At 50.3% G+C, this 21,864-nt stretch overlaps 1 protein-coding gene across 3 annotated transcripts in view; it reads left to right on the top strand.

The window, feature by feature from the left end:
• mical2b (microtubule associated monooxygenase, calponin and LIM domain containing 2b) overlaps positions 1-21,864 on the top strand; it is an 85,412-nt gene that overhangs the window by 41,959 nt on the left and 21,589 nt on the right. For all 3 annotated transcript variants that reach the window (XM_035396316.1, XM_035396317.1, XM_035396315.1), the window contains exons 13-19: positions 1,212-1,411; positions 2,542-2,648; positions 3,011-3,082; positions 3,322-3,462; positions 13,258-13,444; positions 13,956-14,035; positions 15,270-15,378. In XM_035396316.1, the coding sequence (XP_035252207.1) occupies positions 1,212-1,411; positions 2,542-2,648; positions 3,011-3,082; positions 3,322-3,462; positions 13,258-13,444; positions 13,956-14,035; positions 15,270-15,378 (896 nt within the window). The remainder of the gene's footprint in view (positions 1-1,211; positions 1,412-2,541; positions 2,649-3,010; positions 3,083-3,321; positions 3,463-13,257; positions 13,445-13,955; positions 14,036-15,269; positions 15,379-21,864) is intronic.

Here is a 21,864-nt window from a genome sequence, read left to right as displayed (position 1 = left end):
TCATGGGAGCGCTTTAAATTCCTTCGTTGATTGTGCGCAGGTTTCGCGTTCGTCTTCAAGGAAGGCTCTGGAATTCTCAGCCCTGTCTTGCGGTGGATTTATTTATTTATTTTTTTAAGATGAGCGATTACCTGCGAGAGAGAGCTGCGTGGGTGTTTGCTCTGTTTACCCTCTGCGAACCTCACCCCCCCCCCCCCCCCCCCCCCTCCCTGCACCCTGATTGCGTAAAAGCCAAACGGAGCAGAGAAAGGTTTGAGCCGTGACTGGCTCAGGGGCCTCGCCTGGAAGCTGACACGTACATGAGCCTCCTTCCTGAAAACGCGCTCCCCTCTCCGTAGGTACCAGAGATAAGAAACGGGGCAGAAAAGAGGCCGTTCCGGCTTTGATAGCGTCGCCGCGTCCCGTAACGCTCAGAGGACCGTTTATTCAGTCTGTCACAGCGGTTAATGACTGATCCAGAACCACAAGACATTACATTACATTACATTACATTACAGGCATTTAGCAGACGCTCTTATCCAGAGCGACTTACACAACTTTTTACATAGCACTTTACATTGTATCCATTTATACAGCTGGATATATACTGAAGCAATTCCGGTTAAGTACCTTGCTCAAGGGTACAACGGCAGCGTCCTTACCCGGGAATCGAACCTGCGACCTTTCGGTTACAAGTCCAGTTCCTTACCCACTGTGCTACACTGCCGCCCTCAGGGACGGGGCGCTGTCAGAGCGCCCGGGTGCGCGTGCGAGAGGGCGAGGCACGGGAGAGGGGGCATTACATTACATTACATTACATTACAGGCATTTAGCAGACGCTCTTATCCAGAGTGACTTACACAACTTTTTACATAGCATTTTACATTGTATCCATTTATACAGCTGGATATATACTGAAGCAGTGCAGGTTAAATATCTTGCTCAAGGGTACAACGGCAGTGTCCTACCCAGGAATCGAACCTGCGACCTTTCGGTTACGAGCCCAGTTCCTTACCCACTGTGCTACACTGCCGCCCTCGGGGACGGGGCGCTGTCAGAGCGTCCGGGTGCGCGTGCGAGAGGGCGAGGCACGGGAGAGGGCGACAGCAGGGTGCGCGGGGGGGGGCTCCGAAACGTCGCAGCGGGTCGTAGCGCGTACGCCGGTTTTGTGGTTTTTAAGTCCCGCCCCCGGTCTCTCCCCCCTCCCCCTCCCCCTCTCTGCGCCCCCGCAGCGACTTCGACTCGCTCAACGAGGAGGACGCGGCCGCGAACAACCAGCTGGCCTTCGACGCGGCCGAGCGGGAGTTCGGCATCCCGCCCGTCACCACGGGCAACGAGATGGCCGCCGCCGGCGAGCCGGACAAGCTCGGCATGGTCGTGTACCTCTCCCGGTTCTACGAGCTGTTCCGCGGGGCGCCCTTACCCGCCGCAGGTAGGCCGGCTCCGCCCCCCGCCCCCGCCACCCGCGCCCGACTCTGTCGATCTCACTTCCTGTTTATTTTCTTTGTCTGATTCACACGAGTTTCTGTGACTCACTTATCACTGCAATAATCTAACCATCTCGTCAGCTGCTGCGTTGTAAGACTGCCTTCCTGTTGTCCTCCTTCACCAGTAGTTTTTAAAGTGACATATTCTATCCTCTTTTGAAATTAAAACTGCAAACTAACATGGGGGTACAGGCTTCGTGAACCCCAAACAAATTGGCTCATTGACTACAACCAGTCATACACTTTATCTGCATTGAATTTTTATTGGTTCAGACCCCAGAGTGGGAGGAGCCTCACCTGTTACAGGGATCACGATGCCTCTCTTTCCCCACCATCTTATCGTAGCCGCTAATAAAATGGAGGAAAAAACATGGAGGAAATAATAAGATGCACGTCTTGGAAAGCTGAAACAAGTGCCGCCTCAGGAAGTACCGGCGCATTGTGTTTCGAGTGCTGAACGCGCGTTCACCTTTTCCCAGCCTCCGGGCCAGTCCCGCTTTCTTAAGACCCTCTCTAAGGACACCTTGAGCGAGCCCCATTGTCCTCGGCCCCTCGAGGGAAGAGCGCTAACGTCGTCGCGGCCCTCTCCGTTTCGGGGGGCCGGAATCTGAAGAATGCGTGTTTGTCCCGCGCGCAGGTTAGCGCGCCGCTGCTAGCGGCTCATTAGAAACGCATTAGCATGCGGCTATCTGGAGCGTCGCTACCGGAGGAGATCTTGAGGCCGGTGTGGAATGCGCAGAATTCTTTCGTCGTTCGCCCTTCCGGAATCCGGTAATGAGTTGCCGCGGTGACTTAATGACAAATTGCTACGACTTGATTATTATGCATTCTTGTCATTTCTGAGCACTTTCTAGAAAAAAAAAAAAAAAAAAAACATCTTATCTTATTCCTGGGCAATTAAGAGTAGTGCCTGACCTCCTCCTCAGCCATTCCCCAGTTCTGCGGTATTAGGTTTCCCTCAAAACGTGATTTAAATGCATATTGGATTCTGCTTAATTTAGCATTGATAATTGGGCACTGCGGTTGTATCGAGTATCAAAAGGAATTTCCATAACGGTAACATGCCTTATTGCAGGTTCCAAAGGAGAGACCGATGAAAACAATGAGGACTATTCATCAAAGTCGGACAACTCTGTTTACAACTTGATGAACCTAACACTGCCCAGAAAACGGATACCCAAGGTAACGTCCGCCTTCGCCACCCTCCCGACTGCAGTTTGTTTTTTTAACGGAAACTTCCAGAAACAAAGCTTCCTTTTTAAAGATACGGAGCCTGACTAACCCTAATGTCTTCAGAGTGCGACGGCATCATCTTAGTTTCACAGATGAGAGTGAGAATTTCAGTGTTTTTTAAAGTTTGTAACTGACGTACAGCCTGTTCCGTCGTTAGCAGGCCGCTTAGCGCTGTAGCCGATAGCGGCGGTGTAGGGAAAGCCGTCCCGTTTGATGTTGCCGAGGGTAACTCGACACGCTCGAGCGGCTTCCACACGGGCGCAGGGTCGCCCCGTCTAAACTAAAGAGTGGCCAAACTCCTTTCCTTTCAGGATGACAAGAAGCTGGAGGACAGCGACTCCGCCAACAAAAGGCGAAGAAAGGGCTGTAATTACCTGGAAGAGGTCCGTTTCTTTCCAACTTTAAAGCGCTAAACATAATTGTCATCGTTTCCTGTGTTCAGTGTTCAGGAAGACTCGCGCTAGGTTATCTTTAAGTGTTTGAGACTTTTACAGTGTATTCTGGGTGTATTTGTACAGTAGTAGTTTGCGGTGTACCGTGTGAAAGAGGGATCGTTTCCTGTGCAAACTCTCTGCTGTGGTTTAACTCCCGGCTCCTCTGATTGGTCTGCGTTTCCTGACAGGCGACCAACTTCTCCAGTCAGAGCGCTCCTTCTGGCGGGGATGGCGGAGAGCAGAAGGAGAACAAAGTCCGGTCCATGGCCACCCAGCTGCTGGCCAAATTCGAGGAGAACGCCGCCCCCACCTGCACCATTCGCAGACAGGTCAGAACCGCCCCGGCGCCACGCCCCGCCGCACTGGACGCTTTCCTCGCGGCGGGCGGTTTCCATGGTGAGGACAGTCTCCGTGGCGATGGAGGTGTTCTTGTGTCGATCTGGAGGCCGTCCATCCCGAAGGTGGTCTCCGCAGGCATATGGCCGTTCTCATTGGGCTGTTGTATTCTTCTGCTGTGGGTGACTGGCCTGATTCTGGTGGTCTTCAGTTCCACTGCGGTTTCTGACTTATGGTCAGGCAAGTTCTAATGTCACATGAGGGTTGGTCCAACTTGGAGAAGAGCTTTTTTAGGGGTTTCTGGGCCTTGTCAGATGCTAACTGTGTAAGACGCGAAAGGGTTTCCATCTTATCGTTCTTAACGGTGATCTCATAGACCATAAGGGGGATACGCTCATATGTCCCGTCATTGCAGTTTTGCGTTCATGTTTTTTCCTCTGTCTGTTGTAAAATGAATTCAAATTCGAGTTTCTTTTGCAATGACAGGTTTAATTAGTCAGGGTATTCTTCACGTTAGAATGTGAAGCATGTAACATACTGTTGGGTTTTAGAAAAGAAAAATGCAAATGCAATTTTTAATAATTATTATTATTATTATTATTATTGTTATTGTTATTATTATTATTATTATTGTTATTATTGTTATTATTATTATTGAGAAGTGGCTCTGTAGGAGGGCTCCGTCTGTGATATTTAGGATATTAATGTTGGCATAATCTACCCTGTAAAAGACAGCCAGGGGTTTTGACTCTGTGGCCTTTCCCTCCTCCTGAGGGTGGGCGCAGATCCAGCCCTCCGGAGAGGTGAGGCCTGTAATCCTGTCTGAATGCGTCCCATTGTGACCCGTGTGTGGGCACAGGCTCCAGCAAACCCCCTTTCCCTGCTCCGCACGGTCCGGCCCAGAGCCCTGAAATTTCACAAGCTCCAAAAGAGCCGCTGGAGACTGCGGTAGAGCCGTCGGAAAGGGTCCATTTTGGTGGCGCAGTGTGCGTCGAGGCCGCCATTTTAAATTGCTGCGCGTTGCTTTTTTTATCATTATTTTTAGAAGGAGAGTGGGAAGTCCACCCTTCTCGTGTGCTTTTTCACCGGATTCAGACAGGAAACGGAGCGCAGAGGGCGTCGCAATGCAGGAAGTGGCATGGTGGGGAAATGAACACCCTGCTACGCAGGTGCCCTGCAACTAAAAAAACAAACAAAGTCTGTAATGAGGGTTTTAGACTTGTAATGAGACTTCAAATCTTTTTTTCTCTCTTGAGCGTGAAATTTTGCTTGACCGGTGAAATTTTCTTACTTCGTTGGCAAATCTGAGTCTAAATATGAGACTCGCTTATTTTTAGGTTTTTGCGGTGTGGTTTTGGATGTGGGTAGGGAGTCTGCTTCCTCATAGACTGCACCAGAAAGTCTTTGTGTACGTTGCTTTTAATGGACATCAGTGGTGCTTGAATGCTAAGATCATGCTGTGAGTGATTATTTTACCGTAAAGACTTTCAGTGGCGTGTGATGTAGAACCAATGCATTTATGGGCATCATCTACTTAATACTCACAGTGACACTGTAGCATCTTTTGCTTCTTTTTATTGCAATGTTGCACAGGTGAAGCATAGCCGGTTTGGGCTGTAAGTACTTTCACACTACGCTCAGGCTTCTAACATTAGCACTGGTTTCTTAGGATGGTCTCACTGTGGATTTTCTGCTAATCGTAGCTCATCCCGTTGGTCTGCAGATCACAGGTGATGTATCTGACACCTCAGTGTCTGGCGTGCTCGGGAGTTGAGTGTCTAAGTGCGGGAGAGGCAGGGTGCGGCCAGCCTGTGTGCGGTTCCCTCGTTTGTAAGGGCACATCCACAGACAGACTGGCTGGCACCTGCTAGGGGAAAAGCCAACGTCAATGAAGCGACTTTTGCACACACAAACTGTACTGAACTTCTCACTTCCCTATACCTAAAAGGAGACTAGTGTTGTGAAATGTTAGATCCAAATCCCCCCCCCCCACACCCCACCCCATTTCCACACACACAGTTGCCCAACCGCTGCACGTCACCGCGGCCCCGCACAGGACCTGGAAGCCTCCGCCCGCCACCGCCCTGCGCCGCGGTCGCCATGGAGACGGCGGGCGTGTCGTCGCTCTGTCTCCTGGAGGAGGCCCGACGGCGTCCGCCCGCAGGCCTCCTGGTGTGGACACGGCTCGCGCTCCTGCGAAGAGCTTGTGCTGGGTTTGCATTTCGGCCTGGAGTGGCAGGTAGCAGGGGACAGCAGATAAAACGGTAAAAGATAAAAAAGCAGTTTTATCGTAATCCTGAATGCCCCCCAGGCTGGATGTGTTTGTGGAAGCTCTTTAGATAGCCGGTAAATGACAAGCTTAAATGAGTGAAATTGGCCTCTTCTTATGGTATATTTTTGTGTTTCTATTCGTGAAATGGCCCCAAGCTTGTGGTGATGTGTTGGTCTGATAGTGACTGGGTGGCCATTTTGTTTCTTCCTTTGTGACCCGTGTGTGTGGGCACAGGATCCAGAAAACCCCTTTTCCCTGCTCCGCACGGTCCGGCCCAGAGCCCTGAAATTTCACAAGCTCAAAAAGTACTGCTGGAGACCATGGTGGAGCTTTTGGAAAGGGTCCACTTTAGTGGCTTAGTGTGCATCAAGGCCGGCATTTTAAATTGCTGTGCATTGCTTTTTTATAAAAATGTATTTATTTATTTATTCATTTATTTACAAGGAGAGTAGACAGTCCACCCCCCTCGTGTGCTTTTCCACTTCAGACAGGAAACAGAGCGTAGAGGGTTACATGTAGAGAGGGCATCGCAGTACAGGAAGTGGCATGGTGGGGAAACGAACAGTGGCTTCCAGGTTTGCGGTGTTTCAATGTTTCAAGTCTGGCTCTGACCACCTGGCTATTTTGTTTCTTACCTTTCAGCCTTCATCCCTGTCTCCTTTCTTCTAACGCTTTTCTTCCTTCTCTCTCTCCTGCCCGGCCGCCCGGAAATCCCCAAAAGCCCGAGCCGGACGCGGGCGACGCCAAGCCGCCGGGCCCCCCCCCCGCTCGACGTGAGCGAGAACCCCCGCTTCGCCCGCCCCAAGGACCAGGCCCCTCCCCCTGCCCCGCCTCCGCCTCCGCCCCCACCCAAGAGGCAGGTACGGGCAGGCCGCCCCAGGGCAGCTGGGCACACGCCCAGGCCCAAACCTCACTGACCCCCTCCAATGAGGCGGGGGGGGGGGGAAGCCCCTATGTGAAAATAGACACTGAATATCCTGAAAATAGATACACCCCCATAAAAAGTGCCTGTAAATCAGGTTTAACTGCAGCTCCAGATGCTGAACTAAAGATGCCCCCTTTCCTGGTGCTCACAGATTTCACCCCCAGAATCACCCCCTAACCCCCCACCCCCCCCACCCTCAAAATATTCACTCGAAATCTCACCTCAGACACACACCTCAAAGCTCCCCCCTCCACCAATCACGGCCCAGCCTCGCCCCGCCCCCCCCTTACGCGTGTGTTTCCGGTTTCAGTCGTACGTCGGGTCCAGTTACGCTCCGGGCCTCTTGGCTCCGCCCCCGCCCCGCCCACTGCACATTCCCAGCAGACCCAAGCAGGCCAATCAAACGCGCGCGCTGCTGCCACCGCCGCCGCCACCACTGCCCGACAGTGCGGCCCCCGCAGATTACCCACAATCCCCGGCGTCGTGCTGCTCCACGGTGCTGGCCGTGTCGGGGATGACACAGCGGCTCCATCGGCTGGACGAGAAGATCAGCCAGGTGATCGCCCCTCCCCCTGTCTTCCTTTCCTTCTCTCTCCCTTTGTCTTTTCCCTCCTACCCTTCTTTCCTTTCTCTTTCCTTCTTGTTCCATGTGTATTGCACTCAATGTGTATTGATTGTGGCCACATTTTGAAAACTCACTGTTCTCTTTATTTCTGGGTTTAGGTTTAGTTAACAGTTGCAGTTAAAGAAACTGAGTGTCAATGTTTCACTAATTATATACAGTGTCTAATGAAAAATTTTTCTTTATGTGTTAAATGGACAGTAAAATAAAAAGCATTAATTAGTGAATAACTCAGTCACACAGTGAGTCTAATTTAAATTAGACATATTAAATGGCTGTATGACCCTTTGTGCACTCATATTAACCATCAATATCATATAAAAGACTTGCAGTGGCTGGGGATGTCTGGCCTTCTTTATAAATACCTCTGTTAGGGTCCAAAGCTTCAGGCTCTCTTTATTTTTCCCATAATGCATCATGGCCATGGCCTCTATCAGTGTGTGAAACAGACCCAGCCTTACAATGCTGGCAGTGCCCTCCATATCTGAGGGGGAGAAAAACACAAGAGAAAAGCAGCATTGTTTTCCTGGGGAAATTGAGCCCTGATTTAATTGGTCTGTAAACGGCCTAGCGGCGTCTGTGCTTAACACCGATCGGCCCGGCGGAGGCCGTTTCCGAGGTGAGGCGGAACTCCCTCCCAGTGCCGCCGCCGTGCCGACGCTCTGCCGCTCTGTCCCCCTTGCCCGTGCCGACCCTGCAGAAGAAAGCGCAGACCCAGAGCGCTCGAGAGTTCCGCCAGAAGAGCATAAGGGAGAAGGCGCTTCACCTCCGCGCCCTGTTCTCGGGCTGCGAGACCCTCCCGGCCCAGGTGACTATCTGACCCCGCCCCGCCCCGCCCCGCCCCGTGACCGTGCACGGGAGCGCGTGTTCGTGTGTGCTGCTCGTTCGGCCCCTTTTCAGCACCCGTCCCGCATCCTCTCATTAACCGTTAGCCGTCATCCCAAACTAAACCCGCAACGTTGTCTTAACGTCCCCGTAACGTTGCAGCAACGCGACACCCTCGTCACAGGCATGAAAATATTACGGTATGTGTTAGCTGGGATAAGTGCGTCGTTACCCCCTTACTCACAATAAACATAAAGCTCAAAATTGAGTTTTTTTTGGTTTGTTTTTTTGCCAGCACTTGCCTGCTAGATTCCCTTTTAAGGCATGAATGGGCACAGTGTTTTGCTGTTTTTAGCGAGGTGCTCGGCCCGCTTTTGACAGAATTATTAAACGTGAACACGTAATCAGAAACCGTTAAACTGAATTGCTTTTCCGTTACGCGTTTCGGTCTCCAGACGAGGAGACAATTACAGGGCTTTTTTTTTTTTTTTCCCCCGCCCCAGGCGGTTTTTCTGATTTGCCAGGGACAGGGGTGTTCTGTAACGGTCCTTTTCCACTTTAGACCCGGGCCCTGGTCAGCCCAAGCTGAAGCCGTGTCCCATTGGCCAGTTGCAGCCTGACCTCACGTCGGTCACGTGACCCGCAATCGAAGGAGCGGCGCGTGATGTCACGCGGAACGTCGGCCTCGGAGAGAGAGAGACGGCCGCACAGGCTCGTTCCGCGGTCCAAAGGCTGCGCTTTTTCCCCAAAAGTAAAAAAAAAAGCAGACCCCGCATCGCTTCCTCCTCCCGCTGCTGTTTATTTTCCGTTGTCGTCACCTGCGCCTCGTTTATCGCCTGTTTATTGCCTCATTTTTTTCATTTTTTTTTTTTTCCCTCCCCTGAGTTCGTGCTAGTAGCACTGAAATAGCTACTCAGCCCCACCGCACAGCTGACATGGTCGTGTCACGCCAGCGGTCTGACCCATGGGTCAACACTGGTAATCAGATCACCCCCCTCATAAAACACCCGAAATCTGATCCGGCCCGTTTCGGCAGTGGGAAAGGGCTGTGCTGGTGCTGTATATTCGGATGTCTGTGGAGCGGCTTGTCTTCCCCCCCCCCCCCCCCCAAAGGCCTGTGGGCTTGTTGATGCAGTTTCAGCCGCTGCTCGGCGAAGACAGCGGTCGGGATTTGGCCGCAGCGCAGCAGGGATCGCTGACGGAATGTTCCGCGGTGTCCCGGGGCGACGGTCGTCCAGCTAGGTGTCAAGTGGAAAAAACTAAACCGGTTCCCCCGGGGGAATAATTTGGTGCCTTTTTTTCCGCTGTGTTTACTCATTTCGCGGGTCTAAATTATACACAAACCTAGCGCCGAAAGACACACAAGGGCAGTTTGTTTGTTGGAGGAATTTGGCAGGCACTTCTTCTTTTCAAACAGAACTAAGACTAATTAGGGCTGCGTCCGTTAGTCACGTTGCTCTTTCACCGAGCAAGCGCTTTTTATTTCCACGCCGGGCGCGCTTGCGATCTCCCTCTCTCTCCGCATAATGAATTGTTTGCGAGGGTAGCAAACCGGGCGAGCGCCGCGGAGGGCTCCTGCATGCAGATCGATGGCGCTCCCGCGGGTTCGCCGCTAATCCTCCGACTCAGCATGCCGACGCATGGCCTGCTCCTGATTTCCTCCCCTCCTTGCCCCCTGACCGTCCCCATCGGGCCCCATTCCCTGAACGCCGCCAACGTGCGTCTTCCCTGTCCCCGCTCAGACCGGCCCTCCCGCCCCCGCTCCTGGCCCCCACGCCGCCAGGCCCAAAGTCGCCTCGCCGCCGCGTCCCCCAGAATCCTCTTCTGCTGCTTCCTGTTTCCCGCCTCCCGACTCCGCCCCGTCTCCTCAGTGCCAGCAGCAGGTAAAACCCGGACCGGCTCCCCGGTCCCGCCCTCCCGGCCGGGGCCTTGCCGGACGGAACGAGCCCGAACGCGACCGTTGCATGGAGCCGGAAGCACACGCCTCGCTAATTTGGAAGGCCCCTCGGGGGAAACGTGCTCCGATGTGATTGCGTCTCTCCATTTCCCTTCGGCGTTTTATCTCGCTAACGTTTTTTCCTCCTCCTCTTCGCCGCTATTGGATAAACGCCCACTAATGAGACTGAAGCGGCAGATAAGAAACTTCACGGGAGAGAAGAAGAACCGTTTGAGGGGTTGCGGGATGCTCCTGTGGCCCAACCCACCGCTATTTATAAAAGCATCCTGTCAATGCGCTCTGATTTCTGGAATGGGCAGGAAACCGTGCGTTGTAATTATAGTTGTAATTATAGTTGTGATTGCACATGCCTTTCGGCGTACGCTATGGTCGACCGTTAGACAGAACACTCCTCTCCTGGTCTCTACTGAAATCTGGTGAGGCCAGTTTTTTTGAACTTGGAATTAAATTGGGCGTTATGTATTTAGACCATCTAACGTATTATTTTAGTTGGTATAAAAAGTGCCGCTTTACGTTAGACTGTTTAGCCAGGTGGCCATTTTGTGTTATCCATAAATAACGGTCGAAGGCTTGCTGTAGACGAAACTCGTTTGTATTATGACAGTGAGCCGTGATTGTGTTTGCCTTGCGTTTTGCACGCTGCTTTTTCTGGTTGCTGCACCGTATCCGGTCTCTCAAAAGCATGCCGAAAGCTCTTTAACCTCCTCCAAACAGGCGCTGTGTTACCAGCGGAACGCGGCCTGAACGCGTCGCTTCGTTTACGCCCTCCGGCATTCTTCGCTCGCTTGAGAGGCACGGCCGTTTTTCGTCTCGAGCTCGGAAGGAACAAGTGGAGTCCACCTCGCATGCGAGAGTCAGATGTTGTTCTTGGCCGGTCAGAGCCTTCTGCGCTAGGAGCGCTAGCCTAGCACGATGCTTCTCAATCAAACTCTTTGTTTGTGCTTTCGCGCTGTGTGTGGGACGGGCTGCTCCTCCTCGTCCTCCTCTGGGCTCCTGTTAGCAGCGGATGTGGGAGGAGCGCTTGGCCAGCGGAGAGGGGCTACGTCCAGGAGACGCCCGGGCGGCTCGACTAGCCGCAGCGTTGAGAGAGCATTCCTTCGCTTTCCTTCGCTTTTTGCGAACAGATGTTCGAGCCTGAACCCCGTCTTGTTTGGACAGGGCGCTCCCCCGCCCCGTTTGCTTGTTTTGAGAAGCGCCTTCTTCAAAAAGACAGGGAGCCAAGTCGTCTCGGCTCCTTGGCGAAAGGAAAGAGGCTCTCCGGCTGCCGTGGGGATGGGCTCAGGGCCGTGAGAGGGAGCGCGGGGTCCCGCAGACGCGCGTTAGGGAAGAGTCCTGCCCCGCGTTGCACGTCTCGGTGCGGAATGCTGTTCTTCCTTAGATCTCTTGCCCTTTAACCCCGCTTGCCTCGACTAGCCTGTCTTCGAGAGCCGGTAACTGTTTCCTGTTCCTTCTCTCACTTTCTCTCTCTCTCTCTGTTTTTCCCCTTTCCTTTTCTCCCTCCTTTGCCATCGACGGTCAGAGAACTGTGGGGAAGGTGTCATTGGTCATAGGGGCAATGGCCGAAACCCTAGTCACCCTCTATGAGAACGATCACAGGCCCAAAGCCGCCTGTTCGCCTACCTCGCCGGTAAGCAGCCCCCGCAATGCATGGTCGCCCGCATTGCAGCATAACAGTTAGGGAACAGGGCTTGTAACGCTCAGGGAATGGGTTGAAGTCCCAGTTGAGGACTACTGTTGTACCCTTCTGCGCTTAACCTCAACTGGACCACAATTCCCATAAGCACATACTGCATACAGTACACATGACACACATGTCCTGTGTCTGTGTCCTTATGGGTATTGTGGTCCTGTATCCCAAACTACAGTAGTATAACCATGTAAGCAGCACAACCGTGTATGCATTTATCAGTCTGTGTCCTTACGCAATCTCAAATTCCCATTGGCGCTGTGATCTCGTGGGCAAGCTCGTTTGGAGATTCGGGCCCTAGCCAAGCCCGGGGGTTACGTTCGTTGTGTCCCGTTTCGAGCTAGAACAGAGGACCGCGTTCAACGGCGTGTTGTGGGAGCGCGGGACCCGCGGTCTGACGCAGCTTGTTGCGAAGAACAAAGTCCCTCCATGTTTGGGGAGACCTGAGGCGGGAGCCGGGTGATGGCGGTATCGTCACGCGGGTGCCGTTTGTCTCCCCCCTGCAGGAGAAGCCGTCTCCGCGAACGGTGAGAAGCTCCACCCCCCCCCCCCCCCCCCGGCCTGGAAATCATAGCGTACAGTACCTGTACCCAAGACCTCTGGGGCTGTTTGGAAGCAGTACAATTGGCAACTAAAAAACTGTAGATGCCTTGCATTGATCGCCTGCGTAATGCGTGGCGATGAAACTGCTCGCTTTCGCTCTGGATCAATCCCTGCTGTTTTGAAGCTCGAGTTTGCACCTCATTGTGTATATGTGTGTGTGTGTGTGTGTGTATCTGTGTGTGCGGTCAGCATGTCATTGAGCTGTGTATTTACCAGCTTGGCAGTTTTCAGCTGGGGGGGGGGGGGGCAGCTCTTCCCCAGCTGTGTGTCCCCTCCCACCAGTCCGGGAGCCAATGGGAGCGGAGCACAGCGCGGAGGTGCTGGAGTCCTCCTGACCTCGCGGGTGGCGCGGTGCTGTCATTCTGCCCCGTGTCAAGATTATTATTTTCCTTAGCGGGTTTTTATTATAGCAGCAGGCTCCAGAAGCGCGCAGTGCTAAACTGCGCATTGTGTGATTTGCTCTGGACGAGGGCATCGGCCGGGGGAAAAAAAATGGCTTCAATCCCCGAATAATAAAAGCTAATGGCTGCAGTCATTTCGGAATGGCTTTCAGGCGCTCAAAATGGCGGGCCTGCTGATCGCACCTCATTCACGCCCCCCCCCCCCCCCCCCCCCCCCCCCCCCGCCAAAGCGCCGTAATGGTTCATTAGCCGCCGCCGTTCCTGTCCGCGTTCGGCTCTCTGCTCTTTCTGTGAAATTTCCACCGCGCCATTGTGAGGTCATCATTACCTCCTCCCAGTACCTGGTGCGCGCGAGGGCCCACTCGTGTTTGGGGAGGTGGGGGGGGGCGGTACGCTCCGCGAGTCCCCCTCAGCATGGCTGCGGCCCGTGTCCCGAAGCGCGGCGACGCCTGGCGGCCGGACTCTTCATCGGCGCCCCTCTCGCTCTTCCTCGCAGGGCTCCGTGCGGAGGGAGTTCCCCCAGACCCTGGGCGGCAGCGACACCTGCCACTTCTGCGGGAGGCGCGTGTACGTGATGGAGCGTCTGAGCGCCGAGGGACGCTTCTTCCACCGCGAGTGCTTCCGCTGCCACGCCTGCAGCGCCACGCTGCGGCTGGGCGGCCACGCCTTCGACTCCGAGCAGGGTAGGCCCCGCCCCCGCGCAAAACACACCCCCCCTCCTCCCCAACATCCCCCCGTAAACGAATGGAGCCCTTTTGTGAGCGAATGTGCCCCGCTGGTAACCTAGCTGGTTGGATGTGCGCACAGCTACTCTACTGTGCTTCGAACCCAGTGGGTTTAACCTGTGCGTGTGCGTGCGTGCCTGTGTGTGTTTGTGTGTGCATGCATGTGTTGCGTGCCTGTGTGTGTGTGTTTGTGTTTGTGTGTGTGCACGTGTGTGTGTTTGTGTTTGTGTGTGTACATGTGTACGTGTGTGCATGTGTGCGTGCGTGCGTGTGTGTCTGTGAGTGTGCGCGTGTGTGTTTGTGTCTGTGTGTGTGTGTTTGTTTGTATGTGTGTGCGTGCGTGTGTACACGTGTTCGTGTACGCTGCTCTCTGATGCTGTTGTGACAGACTTTGAACGGTACAGAAAGCAGAAGTCTTGGTCCTCCTCTTGCCGTGTGCTTAATCTGACGAATGCCTTTGTGCCGGCAGGCAAGTTTTACTGTAAGCTTCACTTCGCTCAGCGGAAGACGAGCATCAGGTACAAGAGGCGGACAGTAGACCCACAGAAGGTAACGAATGACATTTAACACAACACACAATGTGCCGTTTTACCATGCCATTCACGTCGTCTTTAGGTTCAAGTCAAATTCGATTGCAAAATAATGCAGAGATAAATGAAATGAGTTCAGTGATATGAATTGGGAATAGTATCAAACAGAGATAGAACCATCTTCACCTCCTCAGATTTCCTCACAATTGGCTTTTTAATGTTTCCTGGGTAAAACATTAGTGCGCGAAGAAAGGGTGCGCATAAAAAAAAGATCTCCACTCCTGCGCCTCAAGGGCAAGCTTTATCTCCATGCATTTTATTCATTATTCATTTCTTCATTTCTTCACTTCGAGCCATTAAGAAGTCCCTTTCCGAGGTGTCGCACACTAAGTAACAATAAAGTAATATCTAATAAAGAATACGCGATGGAGGAAGAGCTTGCGATTTGAGTGCAGAGACCCACGCAGGTTCCTCATTGATATTTGATGCCGTGAATAACCTGCGGTCTCCATTCTCCTCGCGTTCGACGAGCGGTTCTCAGCCCACAGTGTAATAATAGGCGCCGCGCGTAGCTGCATAAACGGGTGATCCGGCTTTCTGACCCGTGAAATCCCTTCATCATCCTGACAGTGCGATTAAAAAAATACTCTGACTGCTTACGGTTCAGTGTCATGTACTTAATTAAGGAAATAAATCCATAATAATTTATATTTTATCATTTAATATTTATATTTAATATTGTATAATACTTATATCTATACATAATAAATGTATTTGTATATTATAACTAATTTAATTATATAATTTGTTATAATTTTCTTTGATGGGAAAATGAAGGGTCTTACTTAGTGTAGTTCAGTTCAGATCAGTTAATAGGAATGGACTGCTATGGGGCTTAATTATAGATGGCCAGATTTATTACATTACGTTTATTTGGCAGACGCTTTTATCCAAAGCGACGTACAAAAGTGCATACCAAAGTTCATTGGAACAACTACAAAACACAGGTCCGATGAGGTACAATACTCCTTTTGTACAGTTATTCATAGCCATGAACACATTAAGTCCAGTTCAGGCAGCGAACATCACTCTCTGACCTAACCTATGCTAAGTCAAACTAGTGGGCATTACAAGCTACAGCATCAGGACAATAATACAAAGAACAATAAGTGCTGGAATGGAGGTACATGTATCAGGAGTGGCATGAAAGAAGGGAGTTATGCCCGCGTGTGTTTGCTCTGTCTCTCGTTCAGGAGGCCCAGGGAGCGATAACGACGGACAGCTCCCGTACGTCTTCGCCCGACGGCGGCGGCGGCGGCGGCGCCTGCTCGGCCGCGGGCAGCCTGCGGAGCCAGCCCCCAGGTACCGTGACTTCCTTCCTCAGGAGGAGCCTGCTCTGGCCGCTGCGCGCCGCGCGGGTGGCCTGCGACGCGCCCCGCCGCCTCTCCCGCTGGGCGCGGGGCCTGGCCCGGGCCGCCCGCCGCCACCTGGGGGACCGCGCCGACGACTACGCCTTCCTGTACGAGCTGGCCAGCCTGGGCCTGCCCCTGCTCGCCGCCATGCACGAGGTCCTGGGCCAGATGTGCGCCGAGGCCGGCCCGCCCTCCCTCCGCCAGCTGCGGCTGTGGGCGGAGGAGAACCTGGGCGCCGGGTTCTCCTAAAGAACCCGAAACTGGGGGGGGGGGGGGAGGGGGGGAACCCGCGGGTTTGCCTTTCGACGTCCGGCCAGGCCGGGCGTGATTCAGCATCCCTGTGGCGCGCGCTTGTTAAATTCACTGTATGACCCCGTGCTAGGGTGCTTTTTTCAGTTGAGGCTCAAGTTTACACATTCAAAAGTTACGTAGCTATGAACCCATTACTTTGCTTGTGTCGGATTTTAAAATTGAATTGTATGAACAGGCCTTGTTAGTGTCTCATTGTTCAAAGGACCTTTTGTTGGACGGCGAACAAACGGAATTCCTTTGGCTTTGGGATTATGATAATCATTTGCAAGCACTGAAATAACCCACTTTGATGACCTCTCTTGAAAAGAGAAACGCATGCTTCTCAAAAGGTCATGCACGTAGTCAGACGGTGGTTCACAGCATTTGCAAATTTGTTATGATTGCTGCCAAGCATCCAATGCAAACAAGCCTGTCTGATTTTTATTTTTATTTTATTTTTTTATTTTTTTTGCTGTAGCGCTGAGCATTTGCACAGATGGTTTTTCTCGCGCTCCGGCCTAATTTCTTGTTAATCTCGCGTTTTGCCTGGGTTACAATCATTTTTTCCAAAAACTTTAAAGTAACCAAAAAAAAAAAAGACTCACTGAAAGCACTTTAATTAGTGGGAGCAGTGTTCGCCTGCCAGGTGCGACAGGGGGGTAATGGGAGTGCAGCAGCCGCAGAGGGTAAACCAGGCCCTGTTCGTTCCCTCAGCCTGTCACACACAGTCTCGTCTGCCTATAAGTTGTGTGCAATGGAAACGCCAAAACAGTTTTATTCTTATTTTACAAGCCATTCTCCTTTGAGAAGCACAGGCATGTTTTTTTTTAATTGTTGCTTTTTCACCTTTTAAACAAGCAGATCCTGAGTACGATTTCATAAAACGTACTTTGTTTAATTTTTATGTTTTTTTTTTTTTTTTGCTTCTGTTTTTTTTTTTTTTTTTTAAATCTGTCATGATGCGCCACTCATTTTACCTTTGAGTCGCTATAGAAGTGTTGATGGGTTTTTTTTTTTTTTTCATTTATTCTTAAAGTGTTCTTAGGTTAGAATTGCTGTACGGTAGCTTGTACCACACATCACTGCGTTGCTTTATTATTTTCAGTATTACTACAGTCAGTCGACTGTAGTGGACGGTGTAAGAAATTAAGGGTTAAGAGAATAGGTGTTTTGTTTTTGTTTTTACATTGAATGTTAAATTTAAAGAAAGACAGTGTCATTAACAGTCATCTCCTCATGCAAGGTTAGATTGAATTGTGTTTACCTGTACACTGGATGTTCACGATGGAGGACAACATTTATTGCTGTATTTTCTCTTCCTTTAAGGATGAGGACTAATTGTTAAAGCAATTAGTATTTCAACTGAGTTGTTAAACATTGCATTTTTTTCTGGGTTTACAGTAATAAGAAATTATTGAACAGTTTAGCGCTTGAATAAAACGGCGATGACATCATTCCGTATCCGTTATATTACAATTAGATTTGGATCTTGGTATCAACTGGTGTATCCTTGACACGAGACTCCTGCTTGGAATTTCAGTAAACCAATATTGAGACCAACAGCAACCTATAGTTCTAAGAACTCTGTTTGTACAGCGTCATAGCCTAAACCGGTAAGACGTGTCCTGCTGATATGCCCATAGCTTATAGTCTACATTAGTGCACTTGGCGTGTACTTGGCCTATATGTGTTTGGCAGCAACATTGATCCGTAAAGTAAAAACATCAGCATCACATGCTTGCTGTGTACAGGTAGTCGTTCTAAAATGTTGTCTTGCTCTTAAAAATCGACTCATATAATTAAAATTTAGAGTAATTCTTACTAAGGAATTATTGGTAGTCACTGTTTTTGCCTCAAGAATACATTCTGGTGCATCCAGACACAAATTCAATAGATAAAATGAAATTCATTACAGAATTGATTACAAAATGGACAGAATTGTTTACAGAATGGACAGAATTCATTATATGGCCCTTATCTGGCCAATCATTGTTTATTTATGATCACCAAATGGACTGTACATGCAGTCTGTAAATACTGTATTTTTCAACCAAAGAATTTTGCCAAGTTCTTTCGTTCAATCCTATTTTTGACACAAGAATGAGGTCTGGCTTCTTGTCTTCGTGGCTTCTGTCATGACCATGGCAGGCTGCCATAAAGCAGAGCAGGCGGGACTCTTGTTCTGATTAAAAACTTAAACACTGTATATCGACATTACTTTTTTATATCAGGCTGTGGGAGGCACATACAGGTGAAACTGTGTTTTGTTGAAATCAATACAAAGAAGTGTTTTATCATATTTCCATGCTGAGGGTTTACTTTGACAACGCTTGTTTAACGTGTCACACGTGTAGTTCATGAAACGATTCTATGCGAATGATACACTATGCAAGTGGCGGTTACGAATTTTGTGTGAATGGTTAGAAGTTAGATTCTCCTGTTAAAGGACAGGGTTCTAGTTCGGGGGGGGGGGGGGGGGGGGGGGGGGGGGGGGGTAGCGACGGCAGAGGTAGCGTCAGCAAGCGCTGAGGAATGTGATTGGTTCTAAAGTCGGGACAAGGGGGAAGCATTTAAAATGCTAAAAAAAAAAAATTTAATTTTCAAATTTTTATTTTCTCTTGTCCAAAAATGGGTTTGGACCATTTCTGTTGTCATTACAGCAGTTTCCTTTCATCTTTTTTCATGTGGAGTGTCTGCTTTAACACAACTAAGGCTCTCTCAATTATTTGTTTATTCCCTTCCATCTTTTTCCATTTTCCATTCTTTTCTGTTCAAATTCACTCATAGCCAGTTTCCAATGCTGCAACCTCTGATTGGCTGAGTCATGTTTCCAATGCTGCAACTTCCGATTGGCTGAGTCATGTTTCCAATGCTGCAATCTCTGATTGGCTGAGTCTTGACTGCAAGAAGGTGAACGTCTGCATGGTCACGTGCATCGTTTTGCAACGGTGGCATTTGGCTATTAATCACTTATTAACCTTTTCGTTTGTGTCGAGAACGCTGCATGGGTCTTGTGTATGTCATTCGCGAGCGACGCCTAACACAACGGTGCCTTTATTTTACCACGGTCCCCTAATGTGGGATTGTAAAGCGGCATGAGAGATTGCATCGTGAAAGCGATTCCATATATTTTCGTCGCGGGCCGTGTTTCGATGCCGTTGCCCGTCTTCAGTCCCGCACGCGCTTTTACTAACAGAAACGTTCGCTCTTCCGTCGTCCTAACTCGCACGCTCGAAGATGGAACATCTGCGCCTACGTTTACCCTACAGAGCTTTCGTGGACCCATCTGAAAATAACCTCCTTCCTTCTCTCCCGTGTCTCTTTGTATGTCCTTCTCCGTCGTTCTCTGTTTCAGAAGCTGCTCCCCTTTCAGAAAGCCACGCAAGAGCTCTCTCTTGTTCTTCCTAAAGCAAATTTGGGGTCGTTCCTCTGAAGATCCTAATTTTGCACAGTTTTTACAAATTCAGTCCCATTTTTTTTTTTTTTTGTCCTGTAAATTTGAAGCTGTTTTTATGAGAACTCACTCACAATCCTGTATTTTGCACAGTAAAACCCACGTTGATGACCTGTTTTGCTTTATTTATAATATTTAAAGATGTACATTTAAAAATAAAAAAATAAATTGATTGAATACTTTACTCACTTGTTTCCTCTTTTTATTACTACTTTAACAAATTCAAGACCCAAAGCTTTTTTAAGGGTTAAAAATGTACTTGAATGATGAAGGTCAAATAGCTCAGAAATAACTAAATAAACAGAATACAAATCCCTGAGTGTTACTAGTAAATTTCCTCTCTACGTGCTTCAGTTGTTTGTGTTGCTAGATTTATTAACAAGTTCTTTTTAACACTTAAAACTATCAAAACCTAAACCTGAAAAAATAAAATGAACATGATAATGGTACGCAACACTACAGCCGCTCATTTCTAACAGCTTTTAAATATTTTGTTGATAACAAACATTTATAGTTTTGCACTAACCCAAAATGGCAAAACCAGTCTTACATTACATGCCAAGCATATGCCCCTTGCCTCTTAATTTGGAAACATTAGCTCTGCCACACTGACAGCCTCAGAGTGTGTTTAACGTGATGTCAAATAAGGCCTGTCCCCTGACCCTTCTTGGGTTTGCTGGTCCCTCCCACATACTGACCCAACCCCACAAGTCCATTAGACCCCCTCCCATACTGACCCCCTACCGTACCACGTCCCAGGTTAGACACTCTCAGACTGATCCCTCCCACTAGGTCTCTTAGATCCTCTCCTAATCTGCACTGCCCTTTCCTTCATGTCCTCTGAACCCACCCATTGGTGTTCCTCAGTGACTCTCGCACCCCTTCTCTGATTGGAGTAGGTTCTGTTAGACCCCCTCTGAGACTGGCCCTCTGTCCTCTCTCTGAGCTCATAGACCCTCTTAAACACTCACCCCCCCCCCCCCCCCCTCAAAGTTTTGAGTTTGTTCTACTGTGCTATGGTGACTCACCCAATCATCATTGTGGCCTTAAGTCTCTGCGGACATCTGAGGTCAGAATGCATTTTTTTGGGGATGAGGTCACGCCACCCGAAGGCCTGTTTTCCCCTCTTTCAGTGTGGCTCATGCCAGATAAGGCCCTCAGAAGGTCTCGCCAGCCAAGTCTCTCTCCGCAGGCCAGTTCTGTCGGCGCCTCGTTCATTTAACGGTCATGAAATCACCCAAGACCTGGTTACCGTCACACGGCTGCACTCCCGCAGTTAAAGCACACTCCCCCGCCCCCCACCCCCCTTCAGAATGCAAAGCGATTCTTCTCTCCTGAAGCAAGGGAGGCAGGTTCACTCTTTCAATGTGTTTTTTGGGATCTTGGAAGAAGGAGTGCGGTGTTTCGATCCTCGAAGGTTAAGCCTGCGTTCTCAAACGAAGGCGTCCGCCGCGTGCACGTTCCTTGCCGCTCGAACGCATCAGCAGACCCAATGCAGCAGGTTCTCAGCCAAAGCCTTTCCGTCCAGTGACTCACTGACCATGCAGAGGAAAGGTACTTCCTGGTGTGGGGCGTGGGGCCTTTCCTGTCTCTCTCTGATTCTTCACCCTTCACCCCAGCGCTGCGCTGTCCTGTCCTCAACATTAAATGAGGTGCGGTGAGGCAAAGCATTACTGCAGCATTACAAAAGCCTTGGATCGACGGCATGACCCCTGTACAAAGGGTGTGAAGGTTTGTAGTTGTAACCGAGCCTGATACGGCCAGAGGTCAGGTTAATATCTGCAGCAAAACTCTCAGGTAGGTCTTGTATACGTGCCACAGTCAAAATTTTACAATACAGACAGAAGGTGGAGATGAGGTGAATGAGTGACATACATTTTTCATAGGTTATTGACTCATGCTGTCTGTATATCTGTAAGCTGTATTTGTATGCGCATGTTTTGGCTCACTGTTTTATGCATAGGACTAGAGACTGAGCATGCTGACTGCGAGTAGACCACGTGGCATTTTGCACTGACCTCCAACTCCCCGACGGTCACCTCCTGGTCTCACTGCAGACGAGAGCGGACTTCATTTCCCAGGGTGCAGCAGGGGAGCCTCTAGGGCGTTCAGCCTGCTAAATACCTAAAAAAAATAAATTCCCCTCAACTACTTATTCCTTGGGGCCAGATTCTTCTTATAAAATGCTGCATGCAATAAAAACACTGCAATTTAGACATTGGCAAAGTAGATGCATTCTTAAATACCCAGCTAATATGTGTTATTCTGTCTTTAGTGGGTGGTATTGCTGTGCTGGATACAGTCGTGATTTTTCGATGTGTCTGAAGAACATCGTTTATTTCTTCTTTGTAAATTATCAAAGGGGTCAAGAGCTGAGGTCTCTGACGCAATATTTGGCTCCCGGGTCACCAAATGAATATCCCTAAACGGTACGGTGTTGAAGTAGGCCAAGTTGTTTTTGGGATGGCAGAGCAGAGCCCAACAGGAAGTGAGCTGCGGCCTTCTGAAAGGCAGACGGCGGGTCGGCCGCGTGGCTTCCCGCCAGCTTCATCACCGGGCGTACGGCGGTACTGCGGTTTCCTGCGCCGCGCCTGTCGATGCCCCCCGCGCTTCCCGAGGCGTCTGCCCCTCATTACGAGGAACAGATTTTTAAAAAATAGCCCCCCCCGCCCCTCCTCAAAAAGAGATTGT

The sequence above is a fragment of the Anguilla anguilla genome, chromosome 16 (genome assembly GCF_013347855.1).
Source record: "Anguilla anguilla isolate fAngAng1 chromosome 16, fAngAng1.pri, whole genome shotgun sequence".
Taxonomy (NCBI): Eukaryota; Metazoa; Chordata; class Actinopteri; order Anguilliformes; family Anguillidae; genus Anguilla; species Anguilla anguilla.
This window is presented reverse-complemented; position numbering and strand designations above follow the sequence as displayed.